Source organism: Bombina bombina, chromosome 5 (assembly GCF_027579735.1).
Source record: "Bombina bombina isolate aBomBom1 chromosome 5, aBomBom1.pri, whole genome shotgun sequence".
NCBI lineage: Eukaryota > Metazoa > Chordata > Amphibia > Anura > Bombinatoridae > Bombina > Bombina bombina.
Window position 1 is genome coordinate 38,776,344 of NC_069503.1, and position 23,707 is coordinate 38,800,050.

Below are 23,707 nucleotides of genomic sequence, written 5' to 3' on the forward strand. Positions count from 1 at the left end.
TCCTCTACTAGTGCATTACAGCTACACTATATACATAAAGCTACACAATATATATTAGCACTTTCACTAGCACTGAGCACATTGTCACTGTCATATCCTCTACTAGTGCATTACAGCTACACTATATACATAAAGCTACACAATATATATTAGCACTTTCACTAGCACTGAGCACATTGTCACTGTCATATCCTCTACTAGTGCATTACAGCTACACTATATACATAAAGCTACACACTATATATTAGCACTTTCACTAGCACTGAGCACATTGTCACTGTCATATCCTCTACTAGTGCATTACAGCTACACTATATACATAAAGCTACACTATATATATTAGCACTTTCACTAGCACTGAGCACAATGTCACTGTCATATCCTCTACTAGTGCATTACAGCTACACTATATACATAAAGCTACACACTATATATTAGCACTTTCACTAGCACTGAGCACATTGTCACTGTCATATCCTCTACTAGTGCATTACAGCTACACTATATACATAAAGCTACACAATATATATTAGCACTTTCACTAGCACTGAGCACAATGTCACTGTCATATCCTCTACTAGTGCATTACAGCTACACTATATACATAAAGCTACACAATATATATTAGCACTTTCACTAGCAATGAGCACATTGTCACTGTCATATCCTCTACTAGTGCATTACAGCTACACTATATACATAAAGCTACACAATATATATTAGCACTTTCACTAGCACTGAGCCCATTGTCACTGTCATATCCTCTACTAGTGCATTACAGCTACACTATATACATAAAGCTACGCAATATATATTAGCACTTTCACTAGCACTGAGCCCATTGTCACTGTCATATCCTCTACTAGTACATTACAGCTACACTATATACATAAAGCTACACAATATATATTAGCACTTTCATTAGCACTGAGCACATTGTCACTGTCATATCCTCTACTAGTGCATTACAGCTACACTATATACATAAAGCTACACATTATATATTAGCACTTTCACTAGCACTGAGCCCATTGTCACTGTCATATCCTCTACTAGTGCATTACAGCTACACTATATACATAAAGCTACACAATATATATTAGCACTTTCACTAGCACTGAGCACATTGTCACTGTCATATCCTCTACTAGTGCATTACAGCTACACTATATACATAAAGCTACACAATATATATTAGCACTTTCACTAGCACTGAGCACATTGTCACTGTCATATCCTCTACTAGTACATTACAGCTACACTATATACATAAAGCTACACAATATATATTAGCACTTTCACTAGCACTGAGCAGAGAGCTGCACTTTGTATTAACCCTTCACTTCAAATGCTGCAAATGCATTAAATTAGTAACTGAGCCCATTGTCACTGTCATATCCTCTACTAGTGCATTACAGCTACACTATATACATAAAGCTACACAATATATATTAGCACTTTCACTAGCACTGAGCACATTGTCACTGTCATATCCTCTACTAGTGCATTACAGCTACACTATATACATAAAGCTACACAATATATATTAGCACTTTCACTAGCAATGAGCACATTGTCACTGTCATATCCTCTACTAGTGCATTACAGCTACACTATATACATAAAGCTACACAATATATATTAGCACTTTCACTAGCAATGAGCACATTGTCACTGTCATATCCTCTACTAGTGCATTACAGCTACACTATATACATAAAGCTACACAATATATATTAGCACTTTCACTAGCACTGAGCACATTGTCACTGTCATATCCTCTACTAGTGCATTACAGCTACACTATATACATAAAGCTACACAATATATAGTAGCACTTTCACTAGCACTGAGCACATTGTCACTGTCATATCCTCTACTAGTGCATTACAGCTACACTATATACATAAAGCTACACAATATATAGTAGCACTTTCACTAGCACTGAGCACATTGTCACTGTCATATCCTCTACTAGTGCATTACAGCTACACTATATACATAAAGCTACACAATATATATTAGCACTTTCACTAGCACTGAGCAAATTGTCACTGTCATATCCTCTACTAGTGCATTACAGCTACACTATATACATAAAGCTACACAATATATATTAGCACTTTCACTAGCACTGAGCACATTGTCACTGTCATATCCTCTACTAGTGCATTACAGCTACACTATATACATAAAGCTACACAATATATATTAGCACTTTCACTAGCACTGAGCCCATTGTCACTGTCATATCCTCTACTAGTACATTACAGCTACACTATATACATAAAGCTACACAATATATATTAGCACTTTCATTAGCACTGAGCACATTGTCACTGTCATATCCTCTACTAGTGCATTACAGCTACACTATATACATAAAGCTACACATTATATATTAGCACTTTCACTAGCACTGAGCCCATTGTCACTGTCATATCCTCTACTAGTGCATTACAGCTACACTATATACATAAAGCTACATAATATATATTAGCACTTTCACTAGCACTGAGCACATTGTCACTGTCATATCCTTTACTAGTGCATTACTGCTGCACTATATACATAAAGCTACACAATATATATTAGCACTTTCACTAGCACTGAGCACATTGTCACTGTCATATCCTCTACTAGTACATTACAGCTACACTATATACATAAAGCTACACAATATATATTAGCACTTTCACTAGCACTGAGCACATTGTCACTGTCATATCCTCTACTAGTGCATTACAGCTACACTATATACATAAAGCTACACAATATATATTAGCACTTTCACTAGCACTGAGCACATTGTCACTGTCATATCCTCTACTAGTACATTACAGCTACACTATATACATAAAGCTACACAATATATATTAGCACTTTCACTAGCACTGAGCAGAGAGCTGCACTTTGTATTAACCCTTCACTTCAAATGCTGCAAATGCATTAAATTAGTAACTGAGCCCATTGTCACTGTCATATCCTCTACTAGTGCATTACAGCTACACTATATACATAAAGCTACACAATATATATTAGCACTTTCACTAGCACTGAGCACATTGTCACTGTCATATCCTCTACTAGTGCATTACAGCTACACTATATACATAAAGCTACACAATATATATTAGCACTTTCACTAGCACTGAGCACATTGTCACTGTCATATCCTCTACTAGTGCATTACAGCTACACTATATACATAAAGCTACACAATATATATTAGCACTTTCACTAGCACTGAGCACATTGTCACTGTCATATCCTCTACTAGTGCATTACAGCTACACTATATACATAAAGCTACACAATATATATTAGCACTTTCATTAGCACTGAGCATATTGTCACTGTCATATCCTCTACTAGTGCATTACAGCTACACTATATACATAAAGCTACACATTATATATTAGCACTTTCACTAGCACTGAGCCCATTGTCACTGTCATATCCTCTGCTAGTGCATTACAGCTACACTATATACATAAAGCTACACAATATATATTAGCACTTTCACTAGCACTGAGCACATTGTCACTGTCATATCCTTTACTAGTGCATTACTGCTGCACTATATACATAAAGCTACACAATATATATTAGCACTTTCACTAGCACTGAGCACATTGTCACTGTCATATCCTCTACTAGTGCATTACAGCTACACTATATACATAAAGCTACACAATATATATTAGCACTTTCACTAGCACTGAGCCCATTGTCACTGTCATATCCTCTACTAGTGCATTACAGTTACACTATATACATAAAGCTACACAATATATATTAGCACTTTCACTAGCACTGAGCACATTGTCACTTTCATATCCTCTACTAGTACATTACAGCTACACTATATACATAAAGCTACACAATATATATTAGCACTTTCACTAGCACTGAGCACATTGTCACTGTCATATCCTCTACTAGTGCATTACAGCTACACTATATACATAAAGCTACACAATATATATTAGCACTTTCACTAGCACTGAGCACATTGTCACTGTCATATCCTCTACTAGTGCATTACAGCTACACTATATACATAAAGCTACACAATATATATTAGCACTTTCACTAGCACTGAGCCCATTGTCACTGTCATATCCTCTACTAGTGCATTACAGCTACACTATATACATAAAAGACGTGCCAGTGTCAGTGAGTGTGGAGGTGAGTGGTCGATGGACCGGACTCTATGTGTCCCTCAGGAGATCTGGCAGTGCACAAGAAGGCAGCTTCACTAACTTTGCCCACAGAAGAGACCCAGACATATTAGCAAATAGAGCCAGGTGGTTGGTACTTTTCTGGCTTCTTGATTTAATGGTCAGACAGTTTGTATTAGCCTCAGAGATTGGTGTTTTTCTTCTCCCTAACCACCACTCTGTCATTGTCATTATTAATTTATATGTAAATACATAGACAAGTAAAAAAAATATTGCACAGCACTGGTTATTTTAATCACATACACACACATATATATACATCTTTTTCCACACACACATATCAGTTTAGGTTGAGAGGGTTTGTGCTGGGGTTTTGTTTTGTTCTAGGGTATGTGGCAGCTAAATATATATATATATATATATATATATATATATATATATATATATATATATATATATATATATATATATATATATACTGTATATCTATATTAAAGTCAGACTGCTAATTTTTTTATTAATAGATAATAAAATAACAGAATGTGCCTTTTGTTTGAATTATCCATTTTAAGTCTGCATAACCTGCACAGGAGTGAGACATAAGGGCATGTAACCTTTTAAAGGGACATGAAAGCCACAAATGTTCTTTCATGATTCAGATAGAGAATACAATTTTAAACAACTTTCCAATTTACTTCTATTATTTAATTTGCTTCCTTCTCTTGCTATCCTTTACTGAAAGGTTTATCTAGGCAAGCTCAGGGGCAGCAGAGAACCTAGGTTCTAGCTGTTGATTGGTGGCTGCATATATATATTGATTGTGATTGGCTCACCCATGTGTTTAGTTAGAAACCATTAGTGCATTGCTGCTCTTTCAACAAATGATACCAAGAGAATGAAACAGATTAGATAATAGAAGTAAATTTAAAAAGTTGTTTAAAATTGTATTCGCTATCTGAATTATGAATTATGATTATGCTATATATGTGGGTTTGGCAAAGTGGGCGGAACTATAGGGCAGGGGGGGTGGTAAAAAATGTCATGCAGGTAATTGATAGCTGCAAAGTGTCCCTGGAAACATTTTTCAAATGTTGGCAACTATGCATAAAGCTACACAATATATATTAGCACTTTCACTAGCACTGAGCACATTGTCACTGTCATATCCTCTACTAGTGCATTACAGCTACACTATATACATAAAGCTACACAATATATATTAGCACTTTCACTAGCACTGAGCCCATTGTCACTGTCATATCCTCTACTAGTGCATTACAGCTACACTATATACATAAAGCTACACAATATATATTAGCACTTTCACTAGCACTGAGCACATTGTCACTGTCATATCCTCTACTAGTGCATTACAGCTACACTATATACATAAAGCTACACAATATATATTAGCACTTTCACTAGCACTGAGCCCATTGTCACTGTCATATCCTCTACTAGTGCATTACAGCTACACTATATACATAAAGCTACACAATATATATTAGCACTTTCACTAGCACTGAGCCCATTGTCACTGTCATATCCTCTACTGGTGCATTACAGCTACACTATATACATAAAGCTACACAATATATATTAGCACTTTCACTAGCACTGAGCCCATTGTCACTGTCATATCCTCTACTAGTGCATTACAGCTACACTATATACATAAAGCTACACAATATATATTAGCACTTTCACTAGCACTGAGCCCATTGTCACTGTCATATCCTCTACTGGTGCATTACAGCTACACTATATACATAAAGCTACACACTATATATTAGCACTTTCACTAGCACTGAGCACATTGTCACTGTCATATCCTCTACTAGTGCATTACAGCTGCACTATATACATAAAGCTACACAATATATATTAGCACTTTCACTAGCACTGAGCCCATTGTCACTGTCATATCCTCTACTGGTGCATTACAGCTACACTATATACATAAAGCTACACAATATATATTAGCACTTTCACTAGCACTGAGCACATTGTCACTGTCATATCCTCTACTACTGCATTACAGCTGCACTATATACATAAAGCTACACAATATATATTAGCACTTTCACTAGCACTGAGCCCATTGTCACTGTCATATCCTCTACTAGTGCATTACAGCTACACAATATACATAAAGCTACACAATATATATTAGCACTTTCACTAGCACTGAGCACATTGTCACTGTCATATCCTCTACTAGTGCATTACAGCTACACTATATACATAAAGCTACACAATATATATTAGCACTTTCACTAGCACTGAGCCCATTGTCACTGTCATATCCTCTACTAGTGCATTACAGCTACACTATATACATAAAGCTACACAATATATATTAGCACTTTCACTAGCACTGAGCCCATTGTCACTGTCATATCCTCTACTAGTACATTACAGCTACACTATATACATAAAGCTACACAATATATATTAGCACTTTCACTAGCACTGAGCCCATTGTCACTGTCATATCCTCTACTAGTGCATTACAGCTACACTATATACATAAAGCTACACAATATATATTAGCACTTTCACTAGCACTGAGAAGAGCTGCACTTTATTTTAACCCTTCACTAGCACTGTAGCACAGAAGCTTGTATTAACCCCTCAAGAGAGATATACACAGTGTATTAACCCCTTCACTAAGACAAAGAGCTGCACAGCATGTATTAACCCCTTCACCAGCACAGAGATCTGTGCAGTTAGTATTAACCCCTTCACTAGCACAGAGAGCTGTGTAGCTTGTATTAACCCCTTCATTAACAGAGTGAGATGCACAGGGTGTTAACTCCCTAAAGGGATACTAAACCTATTTTTTTTCTTTAATAATTCAGATAGGGCAGCAATAAAGAGACAGTCTGCACCCCACAATAATGTGTACACCCAGCAACATGTAATCCCCAGCACTCTAAGATGTATAAGTATGATGCAGTACACACCAACTCTTTATGCATAGAAACAAACTGGATTCTTTATTCCATGGTCAGGTTATCAAATCAACAAAAGATTCAATCCGGTCAAACAGGTAGAAGTGGGTGCAACATGTTTTGTCTTGTAGCAACGTAACTTCCTCAATGACCTATATGGTTAGGAGGTACCTTACATTCTTATATAGGGCTATAAACACACCCTCTTAATGTGATATTGGTATTAACCTTTTAACTACCTGTTTGAATACCAATAAAAACATATCTAAACCCTCCTATCATATTTATTGCTACTCAAAAACTTATTTCAACATTTATACATAGATATTATTATCTTCATACAATATATATACATGAAATATCACTTGTTATTATCATACAATTTAGCTTAAATACGTAAAGCAACATTACACATCTTATATTTAAAAATACATTTCAAAATGACATTGAGTTTTAGTCATTACAGCTACACTATATACATAAAGCTACACTATATACATAAAGCTACACAATATATATTAGCACTTTCACTAGCACTGAGCACATTGTCACTGTCATATCCTCTACTAGTGCATTACAGCTACACTATATACATAAAGCTACACAATATATATTAGCACTTTCACTAGCACTGAGCACATTGTCACTGTCATATCCTCTACTAGTGCATTACAGCTACACTATATACATAAAGCTACACAATATATATTAGCACTTTCACTAGCACTGAGCACATTGTCACTGTCATATCCTCTACTAGTGCATTACAGCTACACTATATACATAAAGCTACACAATATATATTAGCACTTTCACTAGCACTGAGCACATTGTCACTGTCATATCCTCTACTAGTACATTACAGCTACACTATATACATAAAGCTACACAATATATATTAGCACTTTCACTAGCACTGAGAAGAACTGCACTTTGTATTAACCCCATTCACTAGCACTGTAGCACAGAAGCTTGTATTAACCCCTCAACAGAAAAATACACAGTGTATTAACCCCTTCACTAGCACTGTAGCACAGAGAGCTGTGCAGCTTGTATTAACCCCTCAACAGAGATATACACAGTGTATTAACCCCTTCACTAAGACAAAGAGCTGCACAGTGTGTATTAACCCCTTCACCATCACAGAGATCTGTGCAGTTAGTATTAACCCCTTCACTAGCACAGAGAGCTGCGTAGCTTGTATTAGCCCCTTCATTAACAGAGTGAGGTGCACAGGGTGTTAACTCCTTAAAGGGATACTAAACCTAATTTTTTTCTTTAATGATTCAGATAGAGCAGCAATAAAGAGACAGTTTGCACCCCACAATAATGTGTACATACCTGAGCTAACTCTTAAATCATTTCTCCTGCACTTGGTGCAGTGACGTGCGGTGAGATCACAAGTTGGTGAGGCGCTAGCTATGATACTCCTGAGAAGAACATACATAGAGGGAGGGGGAAAGAGAGAGGGAGGGGAAAGAGAGAGGGAGGGGAAAGAGAGAGGGAGGGGGAAAGAGAGAGGGAGGGTTAGAGAGAGGGAGTTTGAGCAGTTTAAGAGACTAGATTCAGGGCGGTTAAAATAACTAAATACAAAACTTAAAATATAAATGCTCTGTAAATAAAAAACAACAACACAGGAACAGTTACTTGCTATATATATATATATATATATATATATATATATATATATATATATATATATATATATATATATATATATGTGTGTGTGTGACTGTGTGTGTGTGTGACTGTGTGTGTGTGTGTGCGTGTGTGTGTGACTGTGTGTGTGTGTGTGTGTGACTGTGTGTGTGACTGTGTGTGTGTGTGTGTGTGACTGTGTGTGTGTGTGTGACTGTGTGTGTGACTGTGTGTGTGTGTGTGTGACTGTGTGTGTGTGCGACTGTGTGTGTGTGGGATTTGTGGAAGGTGTTCAGGTGTACCTTAACATCAATGAGCATGATTAGGAAGCTGTACATTTTACAAACATGTAAATTTGCTCATAACCTGTAGGAGCAAATTGGTTAAAATAAACTGTGCAATTGTGTAAGCTGCAGAGAGGGAGACTGACAGCACTTGCCCAGGCCAGCACATAAGAGAAACAGATGTCATCAGTGCTGAGGGTCTCACAGCAGAACAATTTAAACACAGACTAAAATCATCATAACAGATCACCTCTGGCTCCTCTTACCTCTGATCTGTGTTTAAATCCTTGCCCTTCTGCTGTGAGACACTCAGAGTCAGCACGGCTCTCAGGCAGAAAGAAGGGGGAGGGATTTCAGATTGTGCAGCTCTCTGTGAGGTTTATCAAAATCCACATGGGGTATATTGTCCTGGCCCAAAACATTACTCCTAACTTATCTGCTTGCAAAAAAAACCCCATGTAAATGCAGCTGCCTCTACAGTGTGCTTATCCAGATGAAGACCATGACACTATTGATTATTCTAATGCTGCTGCAGAAACTGAATTCATATCATGCACATATAATGCAGCAGCATTAGAATAATCAATAGTGTCATGATCTTCATCTGGATAAACACACTGTAGAGTGCTGAAGTTCAGATTCCACTGACTTACCCCATGCCATGACAAAGACACGATCACATAACTGTGCTGGCCTGCCGCCTGGGTAAGAATGGCTGCGGCAGCCAGGTGAAATGCTCGGCTCCTCCTTTGTGCAAATGGGCACTTATGGGCCGCATGATGAGCTAGAACCAGAGTCCACCAGTGGCTGGCGCAGCTCTTGCTGGCCCATATCCCAAAGGAATGTTGCGTAATAGGGAGGGCAGCAGACCTCTTTGTGCCTCTCCATTGCGCAACATGTAACTTGATTTTTTTTTTTTTAAATCAATAAAAAAGTAAATTTATGCTTAACTGATAAATTAATTTCTTCTATGGTACGACGAGTCCACGGATTCATCCTTTACTTGTGGGATATTATCCTCCTGCTAACAGGAAGTGGCAAAGAGCACCACAGCAGAGCTGTCTATATAGCTCCTCCCTTAGCTCCACCCCCCAGTCATTCGACCGAAGCTACAGGAAGAAAAAGGAGAAACTAAAAGGTGCAGAGGTGACTGAAGTTTAAAATAAAAAAATATAATCTGTCTTAAAATGACAGGGCGGGCCGTGGACTCGTCGTACCATAGAAGAAGGTAAGCATAAATTTACTTTTCTTCTATAAGGTACGACGAGTCCACGGATTCATCCTTTACTTGTGGGATACAATACCAAAGCTACAGTACCCGGATGAACGGGAGGGACAAGACAGATGGTTAAACAGAAGGCACCACTGCTTGAAGAACTTTTTTTCCCAAAAATAGCCTCTGAAGAAGCAAAAGTGTCAAATTTGTAAAATTTGGAAAAGGTTTGAAGTGAAGACCAAGTCGCAGCCTTACAAATCTGTTCAACAGAAGCATCATTTTTAAAAGCCCATGTGGAAGCCACCACTCTAGTAGAGTGAGGTGTAATCCTTTCAGGAGGCTGCTTTCCAGCAGTCTCATATGCCAAACGGATGATGCTTTTTAGCCAAAAAGAAAGAGAGGTAGCCGTAGCTTTTTGACCTCTACGTTTTCCAGAATAGACAATAAACAAAGAAGATGTTTGACAGAAATCTTTGGTTGCTTGCAAGTAAAACTTCAAAGCACAAACCATGTCCAAGTTGTGCAACAGACGCTCCTTCTTAGAGGAAGGATTAGGACACAGAGAAGGAACAACAATTTCCTGATTGATATTCATATTAGTAACAATCTTAGGAAGGAATCCAGGTTTGGTACGCAAAACCACCTTATCAGCATGGAAAACAAGATAAGGCGAGTCGCATTGCAATGCAGATAATTCAGAAACTCTTCGAGCCGAAGAGATAGCAACTAAAAACAGAACTTTCCAAGATAGAAGCTTAATATCTATGGAATGCATAGGTTCAAACAGAACCCCTTGAAGAACTTTAAGAACTAAATTCAAACTCCATGGCGGAGCAACAGGTTTAAACACAGGCTTGATTCTAACTAAAGCCTGACAGAACGACTGAACGTCTGGAACATCTGCCAGATGCTTGTGCCGTAGAATTGATAAAGCAGATATCTGTCCCTTTAAGGAACTAGCTGATACCCCTTCTCCAATCCTTCTTGGAGAAAGGACAAAATCCTAGGAATCCTGATCTTACTCCATGAGTAGCCTTTGGATTCGCACCAATAAAGATATTTACGCCATATCTTATGATACTGTAACAAATACGTTATAATCGCTATAATATTTGTTATAAAAAATAAGTTTTTGTTGCTCTTTTGTGAATGATACCCAAGAGTCACTGATTACTTTAAGTAACAACACAGTGAGCTAGTTTTGATGTTAAGTAATTTCAGATAAATGAAAGCAGATTTTATGCTTAAAGATGTTTCTCTCAGCGTGGGCTGACTCTGATATGTGTAGCTTAGCAAGGAGATGGTAGTTTGAATTGGTAATAGAAGCAGTAATAAATCCTTATACAAAATGATGAGGTATAATCTGTTTGAGTCTTTCTGTCTTCACACACACACACCCCTACAATTCATACACTCACAGAAGCTCACAGATATTGAGAGGAATCCGATAATGAGCAATAATGAGGTAAAGATTAGGTAAACAGTCATAGAATGAGTTCCGGTATTTGTATTGGTAAAGTTGATACAAGGTTTTGTATATACACAAGTGATGAGAAAAATAATACGCTTGAAGTGGTAAACACTATGATACCTGACCTCCTCGGCGTGTTCAGCTTTTACACAGCAGCGGGTATGTGCGTGACTGACTTCCGGTCCTGCAAACACTGTGTCCTTGCTGAGAGATTCTGCAGACAGCTGACTCCTGTCAGCGTAACGGTAATTTCAAATGAAAGTTTCCTGGGAAAAGGCTGTGAAGAGGTTTGCCCAATAATGCAAAAGAAAAAGTAACGAAACTGCTAACAAAATAATAATAATTAGAACTGAGTAACAAAACTTGTAGTAGAAAGTTTGAAACACTGCAGAAACAATCAGAGCAATTTAGAAACTCAGATGCACAGCAGTGTAAGTCCTTCAATATTCAGGCAATGAGATACAGGAACAGGAAGCCTTTTATAGGGTTAGAGGCCAAACAGGTGATATACCTTAAAGGTATATCACATACCCCCCTCCTCAAGGCCCCCCAATTCAAATCAGGAAGGTTTATTGGGGTAACGTCTGTGGAATGCAGATCGAAGAGAAGGAGCATGAACGTCCAAGTGAGAAACCCAGGAGTTTTCCTCCATACCATAACCTTTCCACTTAACCAAATACTGGAGAGAACGTCTCCGTACCCTGGAGTCAAGAATTCGCTCCACCTCATACTCCGGGCCATCCTGAAGCAGAACAGGAGGGAGAGGAGATGATTGATGAGGGGAGTCATAAGGTTTTAGGAGGGAGACGTGGAATACAGGGTGCAACCTACAATCAATGGGTAATTTCAACTTTACAGCATTCGGATTCACTATGGAAATAATGGGGTACGGTCCGATATATTGATTAGCTAATTTCTTGCTGGGGAGCTGAAGCTTAAGATGTTTGGTAGAGAGTAGCACTAAGTCACCTATTTTGTAGAGAGGTGTTGGTGAATGATGATAGTCATAATATTTTTTCTGACGCTCTTTAGCCTCACTTAAATGAAGTTTGAGTATGTCTAGTCTGTCTTTTAGTGTTGAGGTGAAATCAGTAATACTTGGACAAGAGACCGGGGCATGCGATATGGCTATAGTGGATGGATTATATCCATAAGTGGCAAAGAATGGAGTCATCTTCGTGGATGTTGATATAGAATTGTTATAAGAGAATTCTGCCATAGGTAGGTATTCAATCCAATCGTCCTGTAAGTGGGTTATGTAACATCTTAGGAACTGCTCTAAAGTCTGATTTAGGCGTTCAGTCAACCCGTTGGTTTGAGGGTGGAATGAAGTTGAGTACCTAGTCTCTATTTGTAGGAGTTTACAAAGTGATTTCCAGAGAGCTGAGGTAAACTGTGTACCCCGATCAGAAATGATGGTAGTGGGAATGCCATGTAAGCGTACTATGTGTTTCAAAAATACTCCAGCTGTAGTCATAGCAGTAGGTAGATTCTTGAGAGGGATGAAATGTGCAAGTTTTGTTAAGTGATCAACAACTACTAATATTGTGGTAAAGTGTTGAGATGAGGGTAGATCTACTATGAAATCCATGGAGATGGTGGACCATGGCATAGACGGTATTGGTAGTGGTGAGAGATATCCAATTGGTTTTTTGTGTATAACTTTGTTTCTTGCACATATATCACATTTTTTTATATAGGAGATAATAGAAAGTTCCATATGAGGCCACCAGAAGTAGCGTTTAATTAGCTCTGTGGTTTTTTGTATGCCTTTATGTCCTGCTAAAACATTGTCGTGATGATGATGTAGAATGACATCTCTGAGTTTTTTGGGAACATAGATTTTCTTGTTGTGAAGGTAAAGTCCGGTGACTTCGTCTTTCTCACAGTCACTAGGTAGCTCTGTTTCTTTATGGAGTTCAGATAAGATCTCACTTTCAAGAGAGGTTAGGGATCCATGGTTTGATAACCAGATGCTAATGTTTATATGGCCTGAATATTATGTAACAAATACGTTATAATCGCTACAATATTTGTTATAAAAAATACGTTTTTGTTGCTCTTTTGTGAATGATACCCAAGAGTCACTGATTACTTTAAGTAACAACACAGTGAGCTAGTTTTGATGTTAAGTAATTTCAGATAAATGAAAGCAGATTTTATGCTTAAAGATGTTTCTCTCAGCGTGGGCTGACTCTGATATGAGTAGCTTAGCAAGGAGATGGTAGTTTGAATTGGTAATAGAAGCAGTAATAAATCCTTATACAAAATGATGAGGTATAATCTGTTTGAGTCTTTCTGTCTTCACACACACACACCCGTACAATTCATACACTCACAGAAGCTCACAGATATTGAGAGGAATCCGATAATGAGCAATAATGAGGTAAAGATTAGGTAAACAGTCATAGAATGAGTTCCGGTATTTGTATTGGTAAAGTTGATACAAGGTTTTGTATATACACAAGTGATGAGAAAAATAATACGCTTGAAGTGGTAAACACTATGATACCTGACCTCCTCGGCGTGTTCAGCGTTTACACAGCAGCGGGTATGTGCGTGACTGACTTCCGGTCCTGCAAACACTGTGTCCTTGCTGAGAGATTCTGCAGACAGCTGACTCCTGTCAGCGTAACGGTAATTTCAAATGAAAGTTTCCTGGGAAAAGGCTGTGAAGAGGTTTGCCCAATAATGCAAAAGAAAAAGTAACGAAACTGCTAACAAAATAATAATAATTAGAACTGAGTAACAAAACTTGTAGTAGAAAGTTTGAAACACTGCAGAAACAATCAGAGCAATTTAGAAACTCAGATGCACAGCAGTGTAAGTCCTTCAATATTCAGGCAATGAGATACAGGAACAGGAAGCCTTTTATAGGGTTAGAGGCCAAACAGGTGATATACCTTAAAGGTATATCACAGATACATTTTCCTAGTGACAGGCTTTCGAGCCTGAATCAAGGTATCTATGACCAACTCAGAGAAACCCCGCTTGGATAAAATCAAGCGTTCAATCTCCAAGCAGTCAGCCGCAGAGAAACTAGATTTGGATGCTGGAACGGACCTTGAATCAGAAGGTCCTGTCTCAGCGGCAGAGTTCATGGTGGAAGAGATGACATGTCCACCAGGTCTGCATACCAAGTCCTGCGTGACCATGCAGGTGCTATCAAAATCACCAAAGCTCACTCCTGTTTGATTCTGGCAATCAAACGAGGAAGGAGAGGAAATGGTGGAAACACATAAGCCAGGTTGAATGACCAGGGTACTGCTAGAGCATCTATCAGTACTGCCTGAGGATCCCTTGACCGGGACCTGTAACAAGGAAGTTTGGCATTCTGACGAGACGCCATCAGATCCAATTCTGGTGTGCCCCATTGCTGAATCAATTGTGCAAACACCTCCGGATAGAGTTCCCACTCCCCCGGATGAAAAGTCTGACGACTTAGAAAATCCGCTTCCCAGTTTTCCACTACTGAGATATAGATTGCTGATAGATGGCAAGATTGAGTCTCTGCCCATTGAATTATTTTGGTAACCTGTATCATCGCTAGAGAACTCTTTGTTCCCCCCCCCCCGATGATTGATATATGCTACAGTCGTGATATTGTCCGACTGGAATCTTATGAATCTGGCCGAAGCCAGCTGAGGCCACGCCTGAAGCGCGTTGAATATCACTCTCAGTTCTAGAATATTTATCAGGAGGAGAGCCTCCTCCTGAGTCCACAAACCCTGTGCTTTCAGGGAATTCCAGACTGCGCCCCAGCCCAATAGGCTGGCGTCCGTCGTCACTATGACCCACGCTGGCCTGCGGAAACACATTCCCTTGGACAGATGATCCTGTGACAACCACCAAAGAAGAGAGTCTCTGGTCTCTTGATCCAGATTTATCTGAGGAGATAAATCTGCATAATCCCCATTCTACTGTTTGAGCATGCATAGTTGCAGTGGTCTGAGATGCAAGCGAGCAAACGGCACTATGTCCATTGCCGCTACCATCAGTCCGATTACCTCCATACACTGAGCCACTGACGGCCGAGGAATGGAATGAAGAGCTCGGCAGATGGTTAAAATCTTTGATTTCCTGACCTCCGTCAGAAAAATTTTCATGTCCACCAGATCTATCAGAGTTCCCAGGAATGGAACTCTTGTGAGAGGGATAAGTGAACTCTTTTTTACGTTCACCTTCCACCCGTGAGATCTGAGAAAAGACAACACGATGTCCGTGTGAGACTTGGTTAGTTGGTAAGTCGACGCCTGAATTAAGATATCGTCCAGATAAGGCGCCACTGCTATGCCCCACGGCCTTAGAACCACCAGAAGGGACCCTAGCCCCTTTGTGAAAATTCTGGGAGCTGTGGCCAACCCGAAGGGAAGAGCCACAAACTGGTAATGCCTGTCCAGAAAGGCGATCCTGAGGAACTGGTGATGATCTTTGTGGATAGGGATGTGTAGATATGCATCCTTTAAGTCCATGGTGGTCATATATTGACCCTCCTGGATCATTGGTAAAATAGTCTGAATGGTCTCCATCTTGAAAGATGGGACTCTGAGGAATTTGTTTAGGATCTTGAGATCTAAAATTGGTCTAAAGGTTCCCTCTTTTTTGGGAAACACAAACAGATTGGAGTAAAACCCATGCCCCAGTTCTTCTTTTGGAACTGTGCAGATCACTCCCATGGTATATAGGTCTTCTACACAGTGTAAGAGCGCCTCTCTTTTTGTCTGGTTTACAGACAATTGAGAAAGATGGAATCTCCCCCTTGGAGGAGAATCTTTGAATTCCAGAAGATACCCCTGGGTTACGATTTCTACAGCCCAGGAGTCCTGAACATCTCTTGCCCAAGCCTGAGCAAAGAGAGAAAGTCTGCCCCCTACTAGATCCGGTCCCGGATCGGGGGCTACCCCTTCATGCTGTCTTGGTGGCAGCAGCGGGCTTCTTGGCCTGTTTACCTTTGTTCCAAGTCTGGTTAGGTCTCCAGACTGACTTGGATTGAGCAAAATTCCCCTCTTGTTTTGCAGCCGGGGAAGAGGTAGAGGGACCACCTTTGAAGTTTTGAAAGGAACGAAAATGATTTTGTTTGGTCCTCATCTTATTTGTCTTATCCTGAGGAAGGGCATGGCCTTTCCCACCAGTGATGTCTGAAATTATCTCTTTCAGTTCAGGCCCGAATAGGGTCTTACCTTTGAAAGGGATGGCTAAAAGCTTAGATTTTGATGACACATCAGCAGACTAGGACTTAAGCCATAACGCTCTACGCGCTAAAATGGCAAAACCTGAATTCTTTGCCGCTAATTTAGCCAGTTGAAAAGCGGCATCTGTAATGAAAGAATTAGCTAGCTTGGGAGCCCTAATTCTATCCAGAATATCATCTAATGGAGTCTCAACCTGAAGAGCCTCCTCCAGAGCCTCGAAACAAAAAGCAGCTGCAGTAGTTACAGGAACAATGCACGCTATAGGTTGGAGAAGAAAACCCTGATGAACAAATATTTTCTTTAGGAGACCCTCTAATTTCTTATCCATAGGATCTTTGAAAGCAAAACTGTCCTCAATAGGTATAGTTGTACGCTTAGCCAGGGTAGAAATAGCTCCCTCCACCTTAGGGACCGTCTGCCACGAGTCCCGCATGGTGTCAGATATGGGAAACATTTTCTTAAAAGTAGGAGGGTGAGCGAATGGAATACCTGGTCTATCCCACTCCTTAGTAACAATGTCCGAAATCCTCTTAGGGACCGGAAAAACATCAATGTAGGTAGGAACCTCTAGAAATCTGTCCATTTTACACAATTTCTCTGGAACTACAATAGGGTCACAATCATCCAGAGTCGCTAAAACCTCCCTGAGCAACAAGCGGAGGTGTTCTAGTTTAAATTTAAAAGCCGTCATATCTGAGTCTGTCTGAGGCAACATCTTTCCTGAATCAGAAATCTCTCCCTCAGACAGCAAATCCCTCACCCCCAACTCAGAACATTGTGAGGGTACATCGGATATGGCTAATAAAGCGTCAGGGGGCTCAGCATTTGTTCTCACACCAGACCTACTGCGCTTCTCCTGCAACCCAGGCAGCTTAGATAAAACCTCTGTGAGGGTAGTATTCATAACTGCGGCCATATCTTGCAGGGTGAAAGAATTAGACGCACTAGAAGTACTTGGCGTCGCTTGTGCGGGTGTTAATGGTTGTGACACTTGGGGAGAATTAGATGACATAACCTGATTCCCTTCTGACTGAGAATCATCCTGCAACATACTTTTAGTAGCTAAAATATGTTCTTTGCAATTTATTGACCTTTCAGTGCTTGAGGGACACATTCTAAGTGGGGTTTCCATAATGGCTTCTAAACATATTGAACAATGACTTTCTTCAATGTCAGACATGTTGAACAGGCTAATAATGACTATAAACAAGCTTGATAAACACTTTATTTTGTGAAAAAACAACAATCTTAAAAAATGGTACTGCTCCTCTAAGAGAAAAAAAGCATACACGTTCTGCAAAACTGCTTTAAAATACACCAAACTTTCCAAATTTTTGATAGCAGACTCAATTTGTGTAGTTAAGTTTGCCCCACAAGAATACAAAACATTTAACCCTTTAATGTGCAAACCGGATTGAAATGAGGCCTAAATCCGGAAAAAAACACCCCAGCACCTCACCACAGCCCTGCTGTGGCACCTACCTGCCCTCAGGGATTGAAAATATGGGGTTAAAGCTTCGATTTGGCCCAAAACATCCACAAGGGCCCTCAGGAGTTGGAGCTTGCTGCTTGCTGAGTGAAAACAACTGCGCATCTGAGGTGCGAAAATAGGCCCCGCCCATCTCACTCGATGTCTCTACAGCCTCAAAGAACCGCACCAGAGCGGTTTTAAACTAGCCATGTGGGTTCTGAGACTCAAAAAATAAGCCAAGTGTAACCTCAATAAAGTTGCCCAAAAAAGTAAAATGTTATTGCCCACAAAATGTTAACAGCACTCTCAGTTCATAAAACGTTTGCCCACAAACATTCAAAAACTATGTGTCAACCATTTTTTAATTAGCCCCTTATGCAAGCTTAGTAATGCCCTTCTATAGCTCTTAGGATTACTGCTTACCCTTACCCTCATGGGGATACTGTCAGCCTTTCTGAAATACACAGTCTCTCCAGACAAAATTGACTGAACATACCTCACTGCTATATAGCATAAAAACGTTCCTCACACTGAAGTTTCTTGTACCCCTCAGTCTCTGTGGGAACTGCACTGGATCTTAGTTACAAACGCTAAGATCATCATCCTCCAGGCAGAAGTCTTCATCCATCTGCTGCCTGAGAGTAAATAGTACACACTGGTACCATTTAAAACAAAAAACTCTTGCTTGAAGAAATTAAAAACTAATATTTTATCACCTCTTTCACTTTACCCTTCCTAGTACTTAGAGTAGGCAAAGAGAATGACTAGGAGTGGAGCTAAGGGAGGAGCTATATATACAGCTCTGTTGTGGTGCTCTTTGCCACTTCCTGTTAGCAGGAGGATAATATCCCACAAGTAAAGGATGAATCCGTGGACTCGTCGTACCTTATAGAAGAAAAGAAATACATTTTTGGATATATGACAGGTGATGCGCTGCACGTCACTTGGTCCATTCTTCTGCAAAAGGCTCTAAGTTCCTTAAAACATTAACTTTTTTTCTAATGCAGCAATCTAAAATATCTGCAGGCTCCGCCCCCCGCTTGCTAGTAATTTGGTTATTTTATGTTTTGTCTGATCAGCATTGACGCGTAAATAAGTTTTTTAGCGCACACACAATGTTTTACGCATGCGCAGTGTAGACACCATAAGTGTATCGTACAAGATATTCCCCAGTTATTTAGCTGACACTATTGTTCCGTGTTACATTCATTGTTTAGCTCTTCTCTTCATAGCACTGTGATTGCCTCTCGGTGGGTGCCAGAATTGTATCTTTTTAATAAAAATAAGTTGTTTTATAATTTTTTTCATCTTATATATTATTTAAAAAAATGTAGTTGATAATTATTTAAATGAATAATGACATTTATATTCTGTTAGATTTGTGTGGGGTTTTGGGGGCTTTAGTTTGATTACTCAGAGATGTCACTTACCCTCCTTGATAGGCTGTGACAGTTTTTTATAATTTAATGAATATTTTTGGCGTAATTAGTCCTCTCTGCGCTACACAATCTGTCCATTTGCATTTGTGGAGTAAAACAACTGTACCGGGGTCATTGGCGGTCTGCAGGTGCCTAGGCGATCCCCGCCGTCTGTTGGTTACCTCAGAAACACATGATTGTTAATAAAATTGAGTGTGTAATAGTACAAACTGACTTTAAAGCTATGGCGCTCTATGCAGAGCTAAATAAGTGCAGTTTCCGGCTGTCTAATATAAACGGTAATATTTATTTTTGACTGAGTTAAAATCAAAGTCTAAAATAAACCAGTTAAAAAAATCAGAAATAGTTTACACAAAATTGCAAGAATTACAATATACAAAATGCAACAATAAATTGCTGTTAAACCCTATTTGGCATTTACACTCTAATTTGCATATTTACAAAACCTAAAGACAAGCGGCTAGATTACGAGTTTTGCGTTATGAGGGTGCGGTAATAACTTGTATGTTATTTGCATTGCGCATTTTTTATAATGCAGGTATTACGAGTTTCAAAACAACCTCTTAACGCGTCGCGGTAACACGATTACCACGTTTATTTAATAAGCATAATCACGGGTGCGTTAAAGATTCTCCCATAGAGATCAATGCTAAATGAAAGAAGCATGGATTTTTCAGCTAACACTCGATCTCGCGAGAAATACACACTGCTGTCATATTACGTATACCACATAATGCACAACAAAAACACACATCAAATATACAAACAACAATCGCTCAAACAACATAGCACATACACATTCACAATCGGAAAATAAAAAGAATGCATAACATTTACACTAAACGAGGAATACATAAATACATTACGATCTTGCAACACGGAACAAAACAACATGAAAAAAGAATTGCACACTCATACACAAACAAAAAATTTGCATACAAGATTACGGAACATCAGTACAAACAAACATTTACACCACTTCACAAATACGACACCATCACAAATCACCATTTACAGAAAATATTTTTGGACAATGTGATGCAAAACGATCACTATGACATCATCACATTATACACATTCCACAAATACTAACTCAATATGAGCATGCGCAAATTCAAACAACTAATACACATTGCACACATACTAATTACTAACAAAGCACACCTGAACCTCCTTTACTTTGCAAACTGGTTCATCATTAAACATTTACATAGGGTATATAAGCACACTACAAGCATGGCTTCTTTGACTGTGTTGCTGGCGGGTTTTGTGAGATTAGATCAATCAGCCAATACGATTGAGCTCGCGTTCTATTGGCTGATTGGTTCAGCCAATAGGATTGAAGTTCAATAATGATCCAGGTAAAGGAGTTGATTTATTTGGGGCAATGCCCCGCAAAAGGCCCTTTTAAGGGCTATTGGTAGTTTCGTTTAGGATAGGGTTTTTTTTATTTTGGGGGGCTTTTTTTATTTTGATAGGGCTATTAGATTAGGTGTAATTAGTTTAAATATCTTGTAATTTGTTTTTATTTTGTGTAATTTAGTGGGGGTTTTTTGTAATTTATTTAATTGTATTTAATTTAGGTAATTTATTTAATTGTAGTGTAGTGTTAGGTGTTAGTGTAACTTAGGTAAGGTTTTATTTTACAGGTAAATTTGTATTTATTTTAGCTAGGTAGTTATTAAGTAGTTAATAACTATTTAGCAACTATTCTACCTAGTTAAAATAAATACAAACTTGCCTGTAAAATAAAAATAAACCCTAAGATAGCTACAATGTAACTATTAGTTATATTGTAGCTAGCTTAGGGTTTATTTTATAGGTAAGTATTTAGTTTTAAATAGGAATTATTTAGTTATTAATAGTAGGTTTTATTTAGATTTATTTTAAATTATATTTAAGTTAGGGGGTGTTAGGGTTAGACTTAGGGGTTAATAAATTTAGTATAGTGGCAGCGACGTTGGGGGCGGCAGTTAGGGGTTAAAAAATGTAGGTAGGTGGCGGCGATGTTAGGGGCGGCAGATTATGGGTTAATAATATTTAACTAGTGTTTGCGAGGTGTGAGTGCGGCAGTTTAGGGGTTAATATATTTATTATAGTGGTGGCGATGTCCGGAGGGGCAGATTAGGAGTTAATAAGTATAATGTAGGTGTCAGCGATGTCGGGGGCGGCAGATTAGGAGTTAATAAGTGTAAGATTAGGGGTGTTTAGACTCGGGGTTCATGTTAGGGTGTTAGGTGTAAACATAAAATATGTTTCCCCATAGGAATCAATGGGGCTGCGTTACTGAGCTAAACAATGTTTTTTTGCAGGTGTTAGACTTTTTTTCAGCCGGCTCTCCCCATTGATGTCTATGGGGAAATCGTGCACGAGCATGTACAACCAGCTCACCGCTGACTTAAGCAGTGCTGATATTGGAGTGCGGTATGGAGCTCAATTTTGCTCTACGCTCACTTCTTGACTTTTAACGCCGACTTTATAAAAACCTGTAATACCAGCGCTGTAGGAAAGTGAGCGGTGAGAATAAAGTGCAAGCTAGCAACGCACCCCTCTTACCGCAAAACTCGTAATCTAGCCAAATGATTTTTACTGTTCTAAATGCCATCTAGATAAAGCAGATATTCTACATATATTCTGTAAATGTCCAAAAATATCACAATTATGGTCCAAATTACATTTTTGGTACAACAAACTTTTTTCTGATCATTAGACCAAATTACTACCATAGCTACGGAAGCGGAAGTAAAGAAGCTGCGGTCCTAAGACCGTTGCTTCTTATAACTCGTCCGCCTCCTCTGAGGTGACGGACAGCAATCAGCCCGATCGAATACAACACCCCCTGCTAGCGGCCGATTGGCCGTGAATCTGCAGGGGGCGGTACTGAACCAGCTGTTCACAAGAACTCCTGGTGCAATGATATTATCGATGTGCGGCAGACATGATCGGTTCTATCGGATCATGTCCGTGCGCACATTAATAACATTTACCCCCAGAAGTGATTATTCTCTTTAATACAACACTATAGAGATGAATATACATTTGTATGCTTAAAGTGCTTAATCTGCCTTGCTTAATACAATAATGAATATTTATTTTGATAGTTCCCAGGCAAACTACTGAAATGAATGCTGTGACATCACAAGTCCTTTATCAAAATGGGAACTAGATTTATTTTTGACAAGAAGTATAATTCCAATAGAAAAAATTGTGTTGTATTTCCACAAAAAACAAAAGTGTAATTCTAAAACAGAAGATTGTACTTCCCAAAAAAATAATTGCATTTTAAAGGGACACGAAACCCAAAATTTTTATTTCACGATTTAGATAGAAAATACATTTTTTTAAAAATATCTTATTTACAACCAATTCATGATACAATTGCAGTTTCATCCAGAACAAAAGGTAAATTATACATTACACCGCATCATAAAAAAACAGAAACAGAGAAAAACAGGATGAGGACCCATCCATTTAATACCTAAATGCGCCAGTTAATTGTCTGTATCTGAATTGGAAATTTTCAAAACCACTTTAAATAATTATACACCAGAAAACAAAAGGGGTAAGGAGGGGGAGGGAGGAGGTTTTATAAAACAGCAGACTACCACACGCCCAGCAAAACCTGTTCTGTATTTCTAAAAGGGTATAATTAAGAGCTTTTATAAAGGCAGATCATTTAAAAAACCTCCTGAAGTCCTGGTCATTATCCAGGTTAGTATCAAACTGTTCAAGAGTACATTGTTTCCTTAACCCTCTGAGTGCTAAGATTTATTAATGTTTTTTTTTATTTTTTTTATTTTTTGAACAATTTTTTAAAAAAAATGTTTTACATTTTTTTCAGACCCCCTTACACTGTTG

At 38.7% G+C, this 23,707-nt stretch overlaps 1 protein-coding gene across 1 annotated transcript in view; it reads right to left on the minus strand.

Annotated features, from left to right (window-relative positions):
- The window catches only part of LOC128661265 (uncharacterized), a 744,180-nt gene that overhangs the window by 615,307 nt on the left and 105,166 nt on the right, over window positions 1–23,707 (minus strand). The window contains exon 11 of the mRNA XM_053715539.1: window positions 12,402–13,739. Coding sequence (XP_053571514.1) covers window positions 12,402–13,739 — 1,338 coding nt within the window. The remainder of the gene's footprint in view (window positions 1–12,401; window positions 13,740–23,707) is intronic.